Raw genomic sequence first — 20,718 nt, 5'->3', positions numbered from 1 at the left:
ATGTGAAGCAAAGCAATGTAAGGCAGAGGCAAACAAACTCGTTCTTATCTCCAGAAAAAAAAAAAAAAAACCTTCCCTAGTCTCCAGGAAGGGGCAACACATGGAGAGCCCCAGAAGTGCATTGAAACACTTAAACAGCTTTTTAAATGACGACCTCCACAATGGCATCAGCGACAAGTAGCTTTTCCATTTTTCTTCATATATGTTATAGCGAGTATGCTCATGAGTCTACAAAGATGGGCGCAGTTCACTCATCTTCCCTTTATGTCATGAATAGGCCTGAGCATATTCAAAATAAGCCAGCTGTTAATCGTCCCTCGCTGTCGAAAGATAATAGGGGAACGAAACGCAGTGCTCCTTAAGAGCGGAAACACCACAGTTTTTCGATGGTTCACGTATTTTAATGAAACATTCACTACATGATCTTCTCTTTGCCCCAACTGTCATTCCTGCCAAGATTGGAAGCTGTGTGGTGCCAATTCATCTCTGCACACATCCATTTGTTAAGGTTGTTTGCCTTGTTACCTCAATTCAGCCAATTTCTGGAGGAAACAGTGTGCTTGTGACACAAAAATCATTACCCGCTCCTTGTTTGCTCCACCAGATTTTTTAAAGCTCTTATTCAATCACTTAAAGCATTACATAAATGGAGTATTCATTTGCAGTTATCTCAGCTGTTCAATGCATCTACAAGAGAGTTTCTAGCAATGCTTGTGACATCATCACTGCGTCAAACATTATTGATCGAAAAACTGCCTCCAGCCGTGCAACCAAGTTTCGGTTTCAGTTCAGCTGTTGCTGAATTTAAAACAGTTTCAATCGATATTCTGGAAAAAAAGATGTTTCAAGAAAGAGACGGAACTCTAAGGCAGAAGTTCCCCCCACCCCCCCAAAAAAAGCACCCCGAGGAGTGCTTTTTAGATTCCCCAAATCCATACACACTTTATTTAGGGACTAACCACACTGTAATGGTTAATTGGAGACTGTTTCACTGCACAGCCAGTAATTACTAACTGAACCTGGGCATTTTTTGAGGGGCCTTGCATCTAATGCTTTTTTACATGCATGCAAGGCAGGGAAAGAGGGAAACTAAGATACGCAGGGTTCCTCAGCACCTTTTGAAAGCCATTGGGGTTACCACAAGCGAATTCTACTGGTCAGTTTGGACCACCATACTGAATTCACGCCAGGGCAACGAAATGCACCGTGGAGCACCACAATCCTGATTGTCCAGAAAAACAGAAACATGCCTAGGGAGAGCGCCCGAGTCAGCAACTGTCATGCATAAGCAATTCCATAAGTTGTGCCTGGCATTCATCTGCACACTTTTCATTTGTCGCAGCGCTTCGCAATGGTACAGTGCAGTCGTATTCTACAGTAAACTTGCAATTTGCACTGCATTTTACCATGCCCTATTGCCAAAGACTACCAAGACTATTTAGAAACGAGTACACACATGGCCCACATATTCATGCATTGTCTACACTGTTGTGCACTGTCGCATCGATGTAGCTGGTGATCTTTAACAGTCTCTGAGGTGATTCAATATACGTTCTAATAATAAACATCTCAACCCGACAACATAGGGTGTCACAGTCAGAAATCCAAACAAGCGCTCAGGGTTATCCAGTGATGTCTCACACCATGCAAAAAAAAAAAAAAAGGGGGGGGGGGGGGGGGGGGGGAGCTAGCCTGGCTGTTCCAGAAGTAATTGGGAACCCAGAGTTCCAGCTAAATCTGCCTCACTTAGGCGAACCGAGAGAAAGCACTCTGCTGCAGAGCAGCAGCTCTGAAATGACCAATGGAACCCCCGAGCCAAATCCAGATCGACCAGAGGAACAAGCATTCACCGCTAGAAGCAAGAGAAGCTGTCCAAAACTGACCACTGAAATTCACCATAAAAACCCCTTCTCTAAAGACTGTAAGGCAGTTAACTCAAAATGTTCAAAAACCAGGGGTGGACGGACGGATTTTAAGGGGGGGGGGGGGTTATCTGCCTCCCAGATGGCCAAAGCACTTAAAAAGAAAAAAGAAACGCCCAAAATTGTTTGTTTTCAGTCACGTGCGAAGTCAACAGTTCCAGCAAGGAAAAGCACCAAGGATCCATTGAGTACATACCTTATTCAATGCCTGCACCACGTGAGCCATGTCAATCCAAGGCCTGTTATCCTTCGTTACTTGATGAAACAGGTAATCTCTAAACAGCTTCAGCATATACCGGTCCCCAGTTTCGGACCACGACGTATCCAAATGAAATCTGCAATACAATTACCTCATGTCAGCTGTGCCAAGTAATGCAGTAAGTTGGACCTTCAATTCACTTAAGTTGATTCAGGAACGGGTGTACAACACAAGTGTCACCAAGCATACAACTATGACCAAATACAATTCGAACTGACGCCTTGACCCTGCCAGTAACAAGTGTATTAAAAACACGGGCTCCCCTAAATACGATTCCTATATAATTTCAACATATTCCTTGCCCCTTTATAGTTATGCTATCAAGTGTAGACTCCAAGTGCCAGTTGACCTAAGGTCCTAAATGAGCCTGCTCAAGGAGTCAGTTCTCAGGTACAACCATCTGTCAACTGCACTCAATTCAGTGTAACCCAATTTCTCATTCAAATAGCCGGGGTGCCAATCAGCACAGTTCATTAAAACAGACAGTGCCATCCTGCTCTGTACTCGTCCCCTGAACAACTGGCAAGGGTGTGAATTAAGCACCACATGCCAGCCCTGCTTCTGACAACATTGCTTGCAAAGTATGCAAGACAGAGCCTGCCATGTGTTTTCGGTGCCATCAGACAAAGCAAAACCACAAGGGCCACAATAGCACAACATCAATCCATAATAACTATTATTATTAATGCATGCCCACCCCCTCACAGCACTGCACTGGAGTCAATGCCTGATAACTGCAACGTTTCTTAAAAAAAAAAACTGCCAACACTGTTTGCACGAATTTGGAATAAGCGATGGCAACAAGAGCCAATTCCAAACACTTGCTACAGGAGGAGCTTTAAAGGGATTGATGACATTAGCAGTGGTGGAACTGGCAACTGGCTTCTTGTAGCAGCTTTTGTAGCAGAAGAAATCGCAGTTTGTAGCAGAAATTTTAAGTTTTGTAGCAGGAAAAATGGCATTTTGTAGCAGAATTCGAGCTTTTGTAGCACAAAAAAAAAGCTTCGTACCAAAATTTCATGCCAAAAAACGTTATTTTAAATAAAGAAGCTTTGTTGTATTTCTGGAACAGGCATTTGCTCAGACGTTTTTAGCAACCACAGCCATGCAAGAGCAAGCTTCAATCCCAAATGCAGCTTAAAGTGCTTGGTTCCTTAAATATAGCCGAAAATAAACAAAACAGGAGGTTCTCCTAAAAACACTGCCGTTTTTGTTCAGAAGAGCGACATAACGAGATGCTCAACAGAACTATAAAAAATGATACCGTTCATAAAACAAACTTTCAGGTACTATTTATTCCCTTTTCTTGATCACTCCAGCTTAGACAGTGCCGCTGCGAGCTTTTCCTGTCCATTCTTCAGAAGGGCTTGTCCACTCTCAACGACTGCAAAATGTTTAGACTTGACACCTTTTGTGAAAAGCAGCTCAGCATTGGTGATCATATTCCTGGCCAGTCTGATCTCTCCTTGTACCTTCTCTTCATTCTGACCTCTCTTCTGGGTGTCTTTGTCCTGTACATCACAGTCTTGTTTCGCTTGTTTTGCACGGGTCTCTTCTCCTGCATCCGCCTCCAACCGTTGCAGCTGACGCTTCCGCGACCCTTTCACCGCTCTGATTAATCCTTGTGTCACAGGAATGGCAACTGGATTTTCTGCCCGATATAAGTTAGTCATAAGTTTTGTTGCCTTTCAGCTTTGACAAAGACATCGAAGACGTGAAGTGTCCATTCACACAGGCAGTGCGCTGACAGTGGTCCCTTTGTTCACCTTCGGTTGTGTTCGGTTGCAAAGCAGCGATGGCGATGTGGCTGCCGGCAGATGCGTTGCCGGAAGTGTTGCCGGCAGACATCAGTTTTGGTTTCACGGAAATGAGTTTCGGTTTCGTTCTCGGCAGAGTTATTGGAGTTATTCAGAGATATTTCGGCGCAGGCGTGGCGCAAAAGTAGGCAAAAAACCGATTTTGTAGCAGCATGTAGCAGGATTTCCCATTTGGCGCAGTTTGGCGCAATTGGCGCAGCAGTTCCACCACTGCATTAGTGATGTCCCCTTCACAGCATCCTCCTCTTTACTTTCTGAAACAGACTAAAATGCTGAAAAGTTTTCAATAAAATGAAAAAAGTGACTTTTTGAGAACCTGAGCAGCCGACGAACACAGAATCCCCAGGCTTCCAATATATACTGCGCCAGCAGCAGTAGTCAAGGCATGGGCTCTAAGGCACCACACTGCTGAACAATGACCTAATGTGTGTGGTCATTCTAGAATTTATTCCTCTGACTGACTCAGTTCGCTGAAATTACTTTCAGCTCCACAATGCAGAGACCCCATTCCAGCACAAAGAGCTGCTGACGCAAACCAAGATGCCACAGAGGACCTATTCTTTCTGTCACGTGTGGTCTATTTTTTTGTGATGGCCCGCAACAAACAAAACTCCCAAGGGTTTAAAATGCAAAGCAAGAAGCAACTGCAACTTAAAATGCAAAGCAAATAGCCAGACAGGACCAGTGGAACTCTGAAAAAGCAATTTGCTTGAAGCCACTACAGTAGAATCCCGCTGTAGTAAACTTGCTTATAGTAAAAACATGGATAAAGTGAAGTGGAACTGCGGTCCGATCTTGCCTTCCACAGACAACTGTACGTTTTTCTTTTCGTGTACAGTATTGCCTGACAGCAGAAAAGTGCCCAACTGGTTAGCTGTTGGGCACTGCTAGACACATTTGTCCTGCATTTCCGTAGTTAGATGGGAATGATTGCAGCCTATAGATTAGCTATTTCTTTTATATAGAGAGGAATGCCAGTATCATACTGATGCAGAAATATATTTTGGTTTTGGGGGCCTCAAAATGGTGCAATAAAATCACGGCATGACTTCCATTACGCTAGTCGTGTTTTATGAAAAGCTGTCAAATGGCTTAGTAGAAAGTGATGATGAAAAAATGATGTGCCATCTGCAGTGAGTGAAAAGGCAGCAGAAGGGAAACTATTTTATTGCAAGACGTGCGAGAAGCCTGGCCTCCAGTGAGGAGAGCGCTTCGAGAAATACCATGCTCTAAATAAGTTTCGGTTAAGACATAGCAAAGCAGAAAAAATGTTTATAACCAAATCATAATGAAACACTCCCTATCCCAATGAGAGGCTAGAAGGCCCAAAAGAGCTCTAACAGGAATTCAGTTGAGAAACATTTGACCAGGAAGGGTTAATAACAAAATGGTTGTACTAAAAGAGGCTTGGTATGGTGACATCCTGCGGAATGGTGATCTCGCGGCATGCGCGCAATGTAGGACATACTGGAGCGACAGACATAACAGCGTAATCGCAAGGCCAACACTTGAAGGCAAATGGACAGCGACGACAATAAAAAGGCACTCGTTCAGATGGCTTAGCCACCGTGATCGCTAGCTGCGAGCAGAAGCCAACTTTTCGAAGGCCTTGGGCAGTAAGGCAAAACCCTTGGCATGCACGAGAAATAAAAAGTAAGGCTAGCTCTTTAAACATGGAGCAAAGTTGGCACGGACCGCCGAGAAAGGGAAGGCAGTGAAAGAGCAGCGAGGAGTAGGTACGGAGAAAAAAAACGCGAATGGTCACAGCCCTGGGTGGCATGAAGCAAGTAGCAGTAGCGGTGACACGCAGAGGCGTGGCGGCACTTAGTGGGGGGTTTTTCCGTTCTCAATTGCGTCGTGCGCGTTTCTTAACCATTGCTTCCTCAATGACACTAAGGTCGTGCAAGATGATGCCGTGTTTACGCAAAGCTTTTGCTTTCACATGGATTCAAACACCACGGCCACATTATATTTGTGCAAATACAGTATTTCACAGGTCTCAGACGAAACTGAAAATGTGATAACATAAAACGCAATAACAAAATAAATCGTTAGCACATAATGGGATGATTAGAGCAGGCTGGAACGTACTTATAACTGTTTCTTTTCTTAATAAGTGCCCAAAATAACAGACAGCATTCACAGAGCCAAGACTTCACCAACAACTTGCTTTGTAAAGATTTTTTGCTACCCTGAGCAACTTTACTATACAGGGGTTCTGCCACCCTACAATGTTCTGTTTAAAATCTAGTAGCACATAAATTTAAAATGTTCTCAAATGTTACTTTTTCTCATCAGCAGCCAGTTTTTCTTCTTTGCTTCAAGCCTTATCAGAGTTCTAGACCACAAGCTTATGCAGAACTTCTGCCACCACTGGGTCTAATGAAAAAATATGTACTGCCTGCACCACACTATCGAACTAACAAACAAGCCTACGCAAGCTCTTTTTTTTCAACAGAAACAACTTCACTTCTTATCTGAAAACCATCTTCCAGCAATCTTCAACAGGCCCATAACTACAGCGCAAACGACAGGACAGAGATGAAGAAGGGACACCACACAGCGCTGTGTGGTGTCCAACACCAACTAAACACCAACTCGCCCAACAAATGCTTTTGTCGAACTTCAACAGGCACAGTCAACATGGTACATTAAGTGCAGATTGTAGTTTACACCATTTAAAAGACATTGAATTTTGAGAAGTACAACTGTACAGGGAAATGAAAAAAAAAAAAACAGAAAAAGGAAAGGAACAAACAGTAAGCTGTGTCTCACTCTGGTCTTTCACTGACTGTGCCAAGTTTCACAAGCAGCCTGAAGAGCCTTCCATTTTCCACTTCCTGTAAATGAAAAACATAAGCAAAGAGTGCAATCCAAACTTCACTCGTAAACTCGGAAACTCTGCACTTTTAGGATATGGTGGCCATAGACAAGCGCTCTCAGGCAGCATAAATACGCATGGTAAAGTCTGTATACAAGAATTTCAGCATGAGGCAGAAGTAAACTTTCGTTTCACTGCGCATTGGTTACTCTTTGATGACAAGAGGTTGAGAGGGTACCTGTTCATCAGATGTAATGTTTCACATCAGATGTGATGTGCAAAATATAATAAAGTTCGGGCAGGAATGTCCCAACTGCTCTACAAAAACACCCTCAATCCCAATGGCGTCACTGATGTTCTCAGACTGACTTAATAATACTCATCCCCAAAGGGTTCAGAAAGTTCACAGGTACAAGAACCCAAGCATACAAGCCCATAAAACTTTTTTTTTTTCTTTGCATCAGAAAATGATGTGCTCCAATGATAGCAAGATGTAGAGTTACCTTTGCAAGCTCATTCTCAATGACATCACTCCGCATTTGTGCTGCGTCCAGCTGTGTGTAGAACCGAGCTCCAATCATTGGCATTATGTCATTAATACTGTGCGTACGAGGTGGTGGTGACAACAGGTACCTGCGTCACAGATACAGAACCATTTCTCAATTTCCCCAGGCATCTTTACACAAAAGCTGCATGCTCCCCTAGCAAAAGAAGAAACATGGGGGGACAATTAAGCTCCGCCTCAAGGGTATGACACAACAGCGTTAATGGGTCCCTCCAGCAGCCTGGTGTCCCCTCTGTGTATCACTTTGCAGACATGGCACTGCTCTTTTTTTTCACCATCATCATCATCGTAGTCAGCCTGACTACGCCCACTGCAGGGCAAAGGCCTCTCCCATGTCTTTCAAATTAACCCTGTCCTTCGCTAGTTGCGGCCACCGTATCCCCACAAACTTCTTAATCTCATCCGCCCACCTAACTTTCTGCCGCCCCCTGCTACGCTTGCCTTTTCTTGGAATCCACTCAGTTACCCTTAAGAACCAGCGGTTATCTTGCCTTCGCATTACAAGCCCTGCCCAAGATCATTTCTTCCTCTTGATTTCGACTACGATGTCATTAACCCGCGTTTGTTCCCTCACCCACTCCGCCCTTTTCCGATCTCTTAACGTTACACCTATCATTTTCCTTTCCATAGCTCACTGCGTTGTTCTTAACTTAAGCTGAACCCTCTTTGCTAGCCTCCACATTTCTGCCCCATAAGTGAGTACTGGTAAGATACAGCTGTTGTATACTTTTCTCTTGAAGGATATTGGTAAACTGCCATTCATGATCTGAGAAAACCTGCCATATGCGCTCGGGAGCTTCGAAAGTAGAGGCGCATAACTGGCCCCCTGGGACAGTGGACACCTCAGTCGTGCTTCAAGCTACGTGGCGGTAGTGACAGATGTGCGTTGCATGCGTTGGCATTCACAACGTTGTGGCAGACACGCGGCACTGCAGCAATACCGCAGCGTTCAATGGGTGAGCGAACTCTCGCGATCAAGCATTAACTGCCGCCTGTCAGCGTGGCAGGGTGGGCGTGCTGCCTATCCAGTGTCGGGAACGCACTAAATGTTACAGACGCCAAGCCGCATATAGTTGCTCGATACATAGCTTTCGCTCTCTAACCAGGTTCAGCAGTAGTTGAACCGCAGCTAATTTTTGGTGCGGAAGCAATAGGTGTGAGCGATTTCGCGGAGCCCCTGAGAGCCCCAAATGCGCATGCGCGAGGAGCGAGTGTGAGCGTTACTGCGTAATTTCCTTTCCTCAAATACAATTTTTATTTTTTTCATTACGGCGCCTCTTTCTTCTTTCACTCCCACCTGCCATATGCGCTCCACCCCATTCATATTCTTCTGGTTATTTCCCACTCATGATCCGGATCTGCGGTCACTACCTGCCCTAAATAGACATATTCTCTTACTACTTCCAGCACCTAGCCACCAGCTGCGAACTGCTGCAACCATTATGTGATGCGAACCATCACATAATGCTTTATTACTCGCCCCATCTCAGCACACTCATTCCAAGTCTTCTTATGCTTTGCATCCTTTGTAATCAACACGCACCCCTTCATACTTCCTTCTCTTTCTCTCCCGCCTAGGTTTTGCCTACATGCCCAGATATGTGCGGAATTGGTATTTCTCTCCTTTACATTCCTAGATCATCAGGAGTCCTCATACCACTACTGGTGCAGTGGTGCAGCGATTAAGCGATGTGCCACTGCCCCACCAGGAGGCTGTTTTAAACACAGCCACCTGGCATCGGTGTCAATGGCACCGCCGATGCCAGGTTCTACGCTGAATGGGACCCTTAACGCTATCGCGTTACTCTGATCGAATTTAGCCATGCAAAATCAATTAGCCCGACTTCACGCTCTGACCAACAGCTGCTATATTACAGTCTTTGTATGTTTCGTGTGACCTCAATCGTACTTTGTGACAGCCCACATTGCGACTACATCGCCACAACACTGGAGAGGAAATTCAAATGCATTATCCACGGGGCTCTGGCATTTTCTAAGGTGTGTTTGATGCTAACTAGGGTCACATGCACAACATACAAAATTAAGAAAGGCAAAGGTGAACCACCCACAGGATCAAGTTTCTAAGATCAGTTGAGTAGTTCCGTGACACCAGCTCCATCGACTGCTGCAGGTTTTCGCGCTGGATTGCGGCCATGGTGTTGCAAGCCAGGGCCAGAACCAGTTTGCCCAGTGCGACCAAGTCTTCTTGCTGCAATATTTTTTTGGCTTGCTCACTTGTTTGCCACCACACAAACACGGAAGAACACACTTCTGTGTGTCTTGTCCACAGGCAAAACACAGACTGCCAGTCAGGAAGCGCAGACAGCCAAATGAAGCACTGCAAACTTTTCAAGATGTAGTATTTGGGCATGTTAATAATTGTGACTATGAACATACCATTCAGTTGTGCGGATGTTAGCAGGACTACCTAGAGCACTTGAACAATGCTTCGGAACCACTAGAGCAGCAGCTCCATTAGGCACACAGTGTTATTGCCACTGTCACTTGTATGTCTTGCAGCTGAACTCCAGCGCACGCACTGCCTCCAAGACCTAATACCTCTTTTAGAATTTTGCTATGCTTGCTCCACAGAGCGTTGTTTGAGCGTTCCAACAGCTCTGTTGGCAGTTGCAAGTGCCATGCGGACAAAAAAATTATTATACAACACATTCACTCTGCATTGGAAAATACTATGCAGTGGCTTAGCCTGCAAAGCCAACATATTGTAAGAAGGCACAGCAATAGTACCAATCCTCAAAACGCAGTTACCACCTCCACTACTGACTTTCCTTAGCCCATCGCATAGTTGAACCTCATTATTGTGCAGTCACAATATAAAGTTTTGTCTATAATGCGCACAAGACCACTGCAATACAGTCAGAAAAGAATGGCTCAAATAGTCCTTACTGGAGAGCAGAAAGAGATGTTTTCCAAAGCTTTAGCGCTGCACTGAAGGCACTCGTGGGGATTTCGGAAGCCGTGAATACCAGGGTGCCAGGCGTTAGGCTGACTATCTCGCACATTGCCATCAGCATAGAGCATGTCTCACTCCCTCTGCAGCATAGCTGTTAAGGCCCAACTCCAAGAACATTTCCTAGACATTTGCACCACCTGTGATGACGCACCTGCATGCTAGCGTAGCGGAGCCAGCCGTGCATGTGTGAGGCATGAACGTGGCACAGATATCTGTACAGAAATAGCGATCAGTTTACAACAATTGGAGGACCGGGCGGCTGCTTGAAACGGGTCCAGTTCAAAACCCAGTCACGGCAATATTTATTTTATTTCTGCATGGGCTACTGCTATGCTTGAGTTTCGCCAAGGTCACCCTCAAGGCCAAGCTTCAACAAACTCTGCGAGCTGGTACACCTCGTGAAAGAGTGCTTTCGCGCAAACACTAATGCCCACCTTCAGCTATGAGAACTGACATGGTGGACGGCTCCTGCTGAATTATACCACCAGAGATTCTCTAAACATGCACTAAGGTATCAGTACACGAGACATCAACATACCACACCTGCAAAGCATTAAAACTGAACAATCCAAATGTATGTGACCAAGGGCCAACTGCCTAAGCACCACTGCACAGAGAGGTCTGGACCACTGTCACCTGGTAGTGGGGCACCAGTGCCTTGGAATTGGGAACAGCCGAGTCAAATGTGAGCACATCTATGATGCCGCAGCAGTTGAGACGCAGGCGTGACTTGCCCATGACCAGGATCTTGGAGGGCTCAAATGAGCGGCACGCCAAGCCGGCCGCATGGATAGTGCGCAACACCGAGCTCAGCTGGACGACAAAGGCCCAGATGAGGCTCTCTGGAAGCAGCCCCGCGTGCTGGCGCAGAGTACCCAGCCCTACGTTGAATACAGACTCTCACTCAGGCAGGAACGTAGCACCAATGACGTGGCACCCACAGTATTTAGCCACACAACACGTACTGTCACGACAGAAAGAGATGCAAACAGCAAAGCGCCTACGCACTCCGCTGTTGGAATTTATTTTTGCCACGCTTACTGTTGGCTCACAACACAAACACGCTAGAGACATCCATGATACAATAATATACTACTCTAGCGTCTTTTTATTACCCCCCAGGAACAAGTGCATTGAAGATAAATTCCAACTGCACAGCACATGGGTGCCACGCTGTTCGCATTTCAAGAAAATTTCGGGGTTGCATCTGTTACACTAGGTACTGCATTTTTCACTGACAATATAAAACAAAAATCACTGCTCATATTAACATTGAATACAAAACATAGAATTGAATCCTTCTTTCCAGCCTTTCACCAGCACAAGCAATCTTAGCGTTACAATCATGAAGGCACTTAAATTCAGATACGCACAGTAATATATTAGCAAAAATCTTTGACGAACAAAATAACATGTGCATTCGTTATGCCAGTGAATACAGCATGTTCCACATGCATGCGAAAAACTGGCCCCTGTGCGGCCAGGGCCAACTCCCAACATGAATGCACACATGCACTGCTATCCCGCAGTGTCCAGTGTGTGCTAATGACAGCAGCAGAAGTGCTGTATGCCAGCTGAGCTGCACTGAGACTCCAGTGCTGTGCTGCTATCTGCCAGTGCCAGCTGTCGAGACAGGCAACAATGTGAGCATATCTCTTTTATTTAGAGACACGAGAAGTTTGCTCGTTTCAATTTGGCCCTCCTGCTTGACTAAAACACCGAAAGACATCGAAAGAGCAGTGCGAAAGCGGCCACGAGTGCTATACGCCCCTTTCGTACCCGCCACACAAGATGGTCCCTATACGAGACGCAGAATACCGCTACTCCATGTGGCCAATGAAACTGCTTGCGGGTTTTCTCCACTTTAATGTTTTTCGAATAAAGAATAGCCCTGAAACAGCTGAAAGGTAGAATAGTAAAAAAGCAAAATAGTTCGGGATGTGTGAATATTCAAAACTTCAATTAGTTTGCACATGGTATTTACTATTTGATTCGCACCACACTATCTCTGTTCGAACTATCCAAACCATCTACACATTCAGAAATTACGAATTTCTAGTTCATTTAAACGGTGGCGAAGTTGACTCAAAGTTCTCACTTCGAGTCAACTTGCTCTTTCCTCATGGAATTGACAGCTAGCATATCGCATAAGCCCATGCGTTGTAATGCTAGGCCTTGCATAAAATCAATGCCCTGATGGACATCGAGGCCTGCCACAGCTCTCACAGCGCAGCACCATGTGGCATGTCATTGTGTTGTGTCATGACGCAGTCTACAACTGGGTGCCAACCTGGCTGGCAGCAATCCTCTTGTTTTAGATCACTACAATAAGATAGGCAGTGCGTACAGAAGCGGCGTGGCTTGTGGAGGGTACTTGAAGGGGCAAAATTTCAGCCTGTATACGCTACTGCAGTTGTTTCGGAGTGATCTCAATTTTCGTTCTCAATGAGGCTTGCTCTACTCTGCTAGTGACTAAAAATGTAACAGCCTGCCCTTTATCTACCAGAAAGAATGGCAGTCACTGATCAATGCGAAGGTCAAAGTGCGGAAGCCAGTTCACATGAACTGCAAGCAACGCAAGAACCCACGGCTAGAACCCAAACGATAAAAAATATGCAATTCAATGTCAGCTGTGCCAGGAGCATCTTCAATTCCAATTGGGCATTCGTTGGGACACAAGTGCCTGCATTTACCAGACTTGGCATGCGAAAATGGCCTGGTCAGTCCATTGGAAGGCTGTGGATACATGGATGGGCAGTAGCCGTTGAGTGGCTGCACGGATGGCTGGCTGAAGTACTGGTTCATCAGGGTGTCTGAGCCAGCATGGTAGTCGTAGACAAACACGATGGCTGCGCAAAAAAAGTATAGCCCCTTTCAGCACCAAGCTGACAACAAGCTCACCGCGATACTTTTTCACTGCCACTCATACTTATTTATTTGAATTACAGTAATATCTCGTTACGAGAGACAGGGTTACAGGAGACACTTGGTTATAAGAGACAGTTGGAAGCGGTTTGGTTGATTTTTGTCCGCCTTGTTAACAACATTGCATAAAAGAGACACAGTTACAAGAGACACTCTGTTACCAAGGGCAACTTTTTTAGGTCCCCAGAGTAAATTCTTCACTATTTAAAAGAGACACAACCCAGATCTCACACAACGTGGCCGACGTCGTACCAACTCGTATGCGCTGCACTTTTCATTCCCTAGGCTCAATTCTGTCCGTTCTGCAGCTGGATGTCACACATCACATAATTGCGATTACTGTCTCGCTGCACCAAAATTTCCGTCATTCTACTTCCATAATTGCAGTCGCGCTCTTGCATAGACTGTTGAGATGAATTTATGTTGGGTTGGATTTTCATCCCAGCTTCCGCGGTGCCGGTCACTTTGTACACCAGTAGTCAGACTGGCCGGATTCCGGAGCTGTCGCCATGTTTACATGGGACAGTTGTGTTTGACGATTCACCGCTATAGTTTTGCACCAGACACAAACTCAAATGTCTAAGAGTCATGTTGAAGAAGCGAAATATGTAGTTGCAAAAAAAAAAAGGAAAAGAAAATGGTGCAATAGTTAATTACAGTAAAACCTCGTTAATTCGAACTCGGTTTATTCAAAATCCCGCGTAATTCGAAGGTTTTCGGCGGTCCCAACAGTTTCCATGCAAAATTTGCTGGATAATTTGAACAGCCAGCGCGCCCCTCTCCGGATAATACGTAGGTTTAAACCATGGCCTCCGTGATTCGCGAAAAGAAAAATGCGTTGCCAGTCTCTGAGGCCAGTATAGTTGAGTTGCCAGAGTGGCAGCCAGGCGGCACTGTAAATAAATTTTCAGTTTCCGGTGGTTTGTTGTGCCTCAGCGATCTGCACAGTCGAGTATTAGTCTCGGAGGCTAGCTTTAGTTGACAAAGCAACAACCAGGTGCTGCTAGGTCACAATTTTTCTGGCTCTGTTTCCGTTGTTTGTCTAGCTCGTGGCAGGCGCTGCTTCTAGTGTTTTGATTGTTCGGTGCCGCGATCAAACGTGTTCTGTGTTCCGGTGCGTTTATACTACGACGTAGCGCGCGCTCGCGCGGCACAGCTATGACCGCGGACGTGTCCGGCGGCTTCGGCGCACTCTGACCCCCCTCCTCCCGTAGCCACAAGTAGCAGTCGCGTCGGAGCGCCTGGCGTAGCGTCGCCGATCTGACGTATCCGACCACAACCGGCTCTCGCCCGCGCGCCGAGAATGTCGGAGTATGTGCGCACCTCTAACTACCGCGCCAAGCAGTCCTGCATCGATGACTACTTCAAGTGACCATTTTTCAGGCAAAATAAAAATGCAGTGTTGATGCAACCATGTTTCGTACGTTTATTTCTCATTTTTCGTCGATTTTTGATAATTCGAAAACCCGGTTAATTCGATGATTTTTTGCGGTCCAACGGACTTCGAATTAACGAGGTTCTACTGTACGTTTATGTCGGATCTTAGACTAAATCTCAAAAATGTGCGTGCCACAACCGGCAGACGCCACGGATCCACTGCATTCACTTATCGCCATCGCCATCACCGCCAAAACATCACATGAGCCAAAGCCAGCACTCTTGCCCCCTATCGCGGGCATGCAAAGTACATGCGGCTGCAGTCTCACGACAATTTTCTTTTTGAGAAATCAGCATGTCGAAAATTAAAAGCCGCTAGTTAACCATTAGCTTCCTCTATTTTTCAAAGCTCACGTTCAATGTGTCTGATTTTGTGTATTATGCTCCAAATTAAGAATCACGTTTAATTCATAAAGTGTTGCGCACTGTTTTAGTCATCACAATGTTATTCTGCACAGCAGGTCCCCCTTTCAGTCGTCGACTACGGGATGTCCTTCTGTATATCAATCTGCACTCATCAACTGAATGACTAATAAAAAAGATTCTGATTCTAAAGCAGCAATTAGCATTTGGTTCACGCTGTGCAGCTAGTGGGAGTTTTGTGACAGTCAGAATAGAAGGCCTCAAACCAACTCTAAGCCCCAGGGACCAAAAACAACTTTCTTTCGGACTCTTCTACAGCATTTATCAGAAAATGGGTAAATAAGCTTCCACCATTTTCTGGATAGTGAGTGGAAGTCACACATTCACACCCCCTTTTCCTTCACACAACGTGCTAACAGTGATGCCAAACATTCTGCCCTGAAAGCGCCGGACCACTGAGAGCATGTTATCAATCTTTGTATGTAAGTAAGCAAACAAGGGAAGGGGAATGAGGGGCTCGTTATAAATATGACAGAAGCCAACAGCCACAGAAACCTAGGGGCACAGGGGATTTTTTTTTTTTTTAAATATATTTATTTTGTGGTGTTGATCAATTTAGAATATTACTGAATACGTTATCGCTTAAGGCTAATTGATTAGCTTTAAGCGATAACATATTCAGTAATATTCTAAATTGATCAACACCACAAAATAAATATATTTAAAAAAAAAATCCCCTGTGCCCCTAGGTTTCTGTGGCTGTTGGCTTCTGTCCTTTGTATGTAAGTGCCATGTAGTACATGGCACTTACATACAAACAGTATCTTGAGAGTTTGCAACATTGGGCATACAAGGGTTAATACCTTGCCTCTCTTTGTGCTGCTCTATTCTTGCAACACTGGTTACTGTTCATTAGATGACGCACATGGTAAGTGTACGCCAGTTGAATGGCAAGATGGTATCAGCCAAATGAAGCCGCTTCACACACAGCAGAGTACCTACAATCTTGCTCTGCAGATGGCTTGCTGTTTACTGGCCTTGTTTCAAATCCTCACCACCCTTCAAAGCTTCTAAAATGTTACTATTGTTGACAATGCATCGTGGAGGGTGTACACTGGCCACAGGCTGAATTAGTTACCAGGGACAGGTGTCAGTGTGAGAACAGCAGCAGAAACGGCAGCCAGAACAAACAGGTCTAGTCATGCACACTCCAATGGTAATAATAACAACCAGTTCAAGTGCACACAAGAAAACGCCAAGACAGGCAACATGGCCTGGTGTCACTAGGCATGCTTCTACGTCCTTTTTTTTTTGCTCTTGTACACTGTGCCATTGACACAGCAGTGACCTGATACAAGGGGAAGGCTAAAATAAATACTGACAAAGCATAGAAATATAAAATGGACCCAGCTTGTAAAGATTCCTTCTTTCATTGCTCTCCTGCATCTACATTTTTGCAAATACAGTCAAACCCACTTATAACAATATATCGGATATAACAATGGTCAGTCGCGGCACCGTCAGCTTTTGCATGTGTTCTATGGTATTTTCGGCACAACCCTGTTCTAACAATTATTGGTTATAACAATGGTATTTCCATGGCACTTCAGTATTGTTATAAATGGATTTGACTAACTATTAACTACAGGCTACACATGAATGCTGCTAACCAATGCCTTGTTTCTGTATGTTACTAGCAGTGAAGTTCCTATGCATGGTTAATTAACCTCATGACCTCCTCCTTCAAATGAGATGCCTTTCTGTTCGCTTAAAATGTGGATACCAAAGTGAACAGCACGCCCCTTGCAGGGCCCAGACTTACAGTGGTCGCCAAACGCCTTGGTGGTGAACACCTCCCGCAGGTGAACCAAATTGGAGTGCTGCAGTTTCTTCCAGAGATCAACCACTGTCATGCACTTGGTGCTGCTCAGCCGGAAGCCTGTCAGCAAAAAGCAGTTTGACCGTGAAGTTTTAGAACCAATTCATCCATCTCCGTGAATGGGAGTGCATGCAAGACATAATGGCTGATGCACTCAAACACTCCTTTAATTAAAAGTTATAACACCTGCCACTCATCAGGCACATTTGGTCATGATCTACAACGACCCTACTCCCCTGCCTACTATTCCTCTCATTTCCCCCCCCCCCCCCCCTTTTTTCTCTCTCTTTCTCTGTGCCCCACCTTTTTCTTTTCCCTTCCCAGTATTTCATCCAGCCTTACTGCTCAACTGTGTTCTAGTTTAGCCAGGTCAGCCCAACCAGTCATACCATGCCCCCTGTTGCAGCTCCCCATGTGTGAACACACCGTCCTTCAAGTCCGTGTTCACTATCACTCCTCCCTGCAGAATCATGTCTACTGAACTGGCGTTTTTTTTTTCTTTCCCACAGTTTTGCAGGTCAACTGGTTAATGCTTTTCAGCTGCCATCATGCCTGGACAAGACACACACTCACCATCCTAACACCCTTCCCACTTCATACCCTCCTGCAACTCCCCGGGCCTTCCTCCCCAGAGTGATGGCTCTATTTAAACCCAGCCAATGATGAACACTTTGCCTGCGTGAAAACAAGTCCTCGCGTTGAAATGTTGGAAAGCACCCCAAGGCTCTCCTCTCCCTTGTTCACTTTGTGAGTGCCAAGACACCATCTGCCTGCCCTCTTTTCAACATGCCTCCAAGGAAGTCTTACAAACAGCTATTACTGTGAATTAATACTTTTGTCCATTTCAGGACACAGTTAAAGGCAGCTTCACTTCAAGGAGCTTTATTTTCGAAACAATGTGGCATCAAAGCACCGAGTGCTGCCATCCTCTGTGTGTTCCTAGCATTAAGGAAGGCCTCTGGCTTTAGACAAAGCTGTGCTGCAGTACAGTACTAGCAAAGCGGCATTTGAAGTGAAATTAAACGTGGTTGAAGTCGAGGTAATCTGGCAATTTCAGTACATATTATGCGTTGATTAAACTTTTTTTTCCTGTTTGTTGTCACCAGATCACTTCCCGTATCATTGTAACTATATTAAAGCGAACACCACCCTTTCTTTTTACCTCTCAGGCAGTAATAGAAAGTAACTAGAGTCTCACGAATGTGCATTAAAATGCAGAAATTTAGAATATGCGAGCACACTAACTACACAACAACATGCCTAGTTTGAGGCAATGGGAAGTGCCTGCAGACAAATTTAAGTGTCATTGCAAGATGGTATGATGTGATATATTTGTCTACGCCTTCAAGATTTAGAACCCTTCTGCTGGGTGGGAAGAAAGTCTGGCTGTATTCTCTGACAGGAATCTGAGCTTCTCAACTGCTGCGCACTAATGGACAAGAACCAGAATCTAAACACAGGTATTCAGCATAAAGCATTTAAGGAATGATGCAGCTTTTGAATCATGAAACATGGTAAAAAAAAAAAATCCATTTTGCAAATCAATGTATCTGCTCGTATGTCTCGTTTTCAATGCTGCACCAAGGTTTTAGTGCTGACATCCACTAGGAAGTACTCTATCCCCGAAAATGAACAATTTTTGGAGCGAAGTTTTTCTGAGCAAGCGGCAGATTTTTTTTTGCGCATCCACGCATGTCCATATCTCTCTAGGTTTCACCAAAAACAGTTGCTGAAGACAGTTTGCACTTTCAATAGTACAGCTGACATTCCCTGGAGAACCGGAAATAATGCACAGTCATGTGCACATAAATGTGCAATGCGGCGCACGACTGCCTCTGACGATTTTGCCGATGGCCCGGACTCCGCGCTTGCGAACTGCAGACATTAGTGCAAGGCGGCTTTCGGCTTTTTCGCTCACTTCGCTGACGAAGGCATAATGGAAATGAGTTCTACAGCGCTCATTTCCGTGTGAAGCAATCATGTCAACAAAAATCAGTGAAAATGTTAAATGTTATACGATAACCGGTGGCTAGTTCCAGAACAATTTTTCCAAGGCTTCTTTGGGGAGCATGTTAGACGTTAGGCATAGCGACAGCGAGCAAGCCGAAAGCAACGATCTGCTGTCGCCCGGCGTGCCGGTGGGCGGCACATCGTTGCAAGAAGCCTGCCGCCACCTAGGGTGCACTCCAGTCTCACTTTTGCACCACAGTCGAGCATCGCAATAACGTTTTTTTTTTTTTTTAACATGTCTGGTGCACTGACACTGACCGAATACAGCCGCTGCGAGTGTCAGCGGTTTTTGGCCCATGTCTCAACAAAACGACACTCCGCAGGTATGTTTGCACCGCGAAACGTGGAACGTCTGCGAAGAATGGGAGCAACTGTATTTCCGGCACGTCGCCTAAAGGATCGATTTCGAGGTGCACGAGACCACTACTGAATGTGCAATGACGCGGGCGCACGCGTGCGTAGTCTATGCCACAATGCTTCCAGGCAGCGCAGTCTCAGTACAAGTTCTCACATCAAGGGAACTTTTAAAACACATTTTGACAGGAAATTTAGTTGACTGTGTTTATCATGCGATTCAGAGATTTTCAGAGTGCTGAGAAAATCGCCACAACGGCCATTTCGAAAGTGTGAAAGACCAAAACTGACAAACTTTTGTAAAATTTACATTGTTCATAAACTATCCGGTCAAATCTGTCAATGTTCTGGCCCGATTTCATGACAACGAAGCTTCCGCTTCAATAAATTTTTTGCAGGTCCAGTGAATTTCATTGAAGTGGGATTCGACTATAGATGCTCACCTTGTGGAGTAAATTTCTTCACAACCGTTTTATCTATTTCAACTCCGTTTGTTTTGTTGCACTCCTAGGACCATACTGCAGAACAATACATTCTTTGTTTTATTAAATTTATAAATTTTGCATTAAATTTTCTTCTTAGTCAAGACACGCCAACGGACACTGCATTGAAAAAATTCAAAAAGTCAAAACTGAAAATTGTGTGATGCTAAAAAATTGTAAGCATGTCTTGACCTATAGCATTCCTGCAGGGATACAATGAATGTTGAACTAGCCTTTCTGTCACATATTGTTAGGTCTGCAGGCTTTTCCAAAGATTTAGGAGAAAAATAAATAATAGACCACAATGTTCTCCAGATATAACACTGAAATTCTGAAAGATTAGCTATAGCTTTGGTTTGGTTTATGGGGTTTAACGTCCCAAAGCGACTAAGGCTATGAGAGACGCCGTAGTGGAGGGCTCCGGAAATTTCAACCACCTGGGGTTCTTTCTCATATAAAGCTGCACTATAAAAAAGAAATGTGACAGTGTGTAAAGAGACAAATGTTAACAGCATACAACTCACCATGCACCCTCCTCAGGCAGTAGCTGTTGCCATTTTTGATGTTCGTGGCTTTATAGACAGATGTCACATAGCCAAAGTTACTTGACTTGGGAGGCCCATTTGAAGAACTTGGCTCCAGTGGACAAATGTTATGGTAGTTGTCCACTTCAGATGGCAGGTCTGCAGTGCAGAGAACAACCCCACAAAAATGAGATATACTCCCATACATCATAGATACATCGTGCAAAGAATGCAGAAACCAGTTTAAATAGGCAAAAAAAATTACCTTCGAGAAATGCATTGGAAGTTACCGATCACTACGTAAACCTGGGGCTAATTGAGACTTAAAGCTTTTCCGGAAGGGACATACCTAATTTTTAATGTGAAGCTTCACCTCATTAGGAACA

General features: G+C 44.9%; 1 protein-coding gene across 3 annotated transcripts in view; it reads right to left on the bottom strand.

The window, feature by feature from the left end:
- Positions 1-20,718, bottom strand: part of PAN3 (Poly(A) specific ribonuclease subunit PAN3) — a 36,231-nt gene that overhangs the window by 4,360 nt on the left and 11,153 nt on the right. For all 3 annotated transcript variants that reach the window (XM_089566567.1, XM_089566568.1, XM_089566569.1), the window contains exons 8-15: positions 20,333-20,491; positions 16,906-17,022; positions 13,052-13,207; positions 10,995-11,239; positions 9,454-9,593; positions 7,323-7,452; positions 6,774-6,838; positions 2,119-2,257 (exon numbers count right to left, since the gene is read on the bottom strand). In XM_089566567.1, the coding sequence (XP_089422693.1) occupies positions 2,119-2,257; positions 6,774-6,838; positions 7,323-7,452; positions 9,454-9,593; positions 10,995-11,239; positions 13,052-13,207; positions 16,906-17,022; positions 20,333-20,491 (1,151 nt within the window). The remainder of the gene's footprint in view (positions 1-2,118; positions 2,258-6,773; positions 6,839-7,322; positions 7,453-9,453; positions 9,594-10,994; positions 11,240-13,051; positions 13,208-16,905; positions 17,023-20,332; positions 20,492-20,718) is intronic.

Source organism: Amblyomma mixtum, chromosome 1 (genome assembly GCF_055824585.1).
Source record: "Amblyomma mixtum isolate Tamu chromosome 1, ASM5582458v1, whole genome shotgun sequence".
NCBI classification, from domain to species: domain Eukaryota; kingdom Metazoa; phylum Arthropoda; class Arachnida; order Ixodida; family Ixodidae; genus Amblyomma; species Amblyomma mixtum.
Note: the sequence above shows the minus strand (reverse complement) of the source record. Positions and strands in the feature narration are given on the sequence as shown.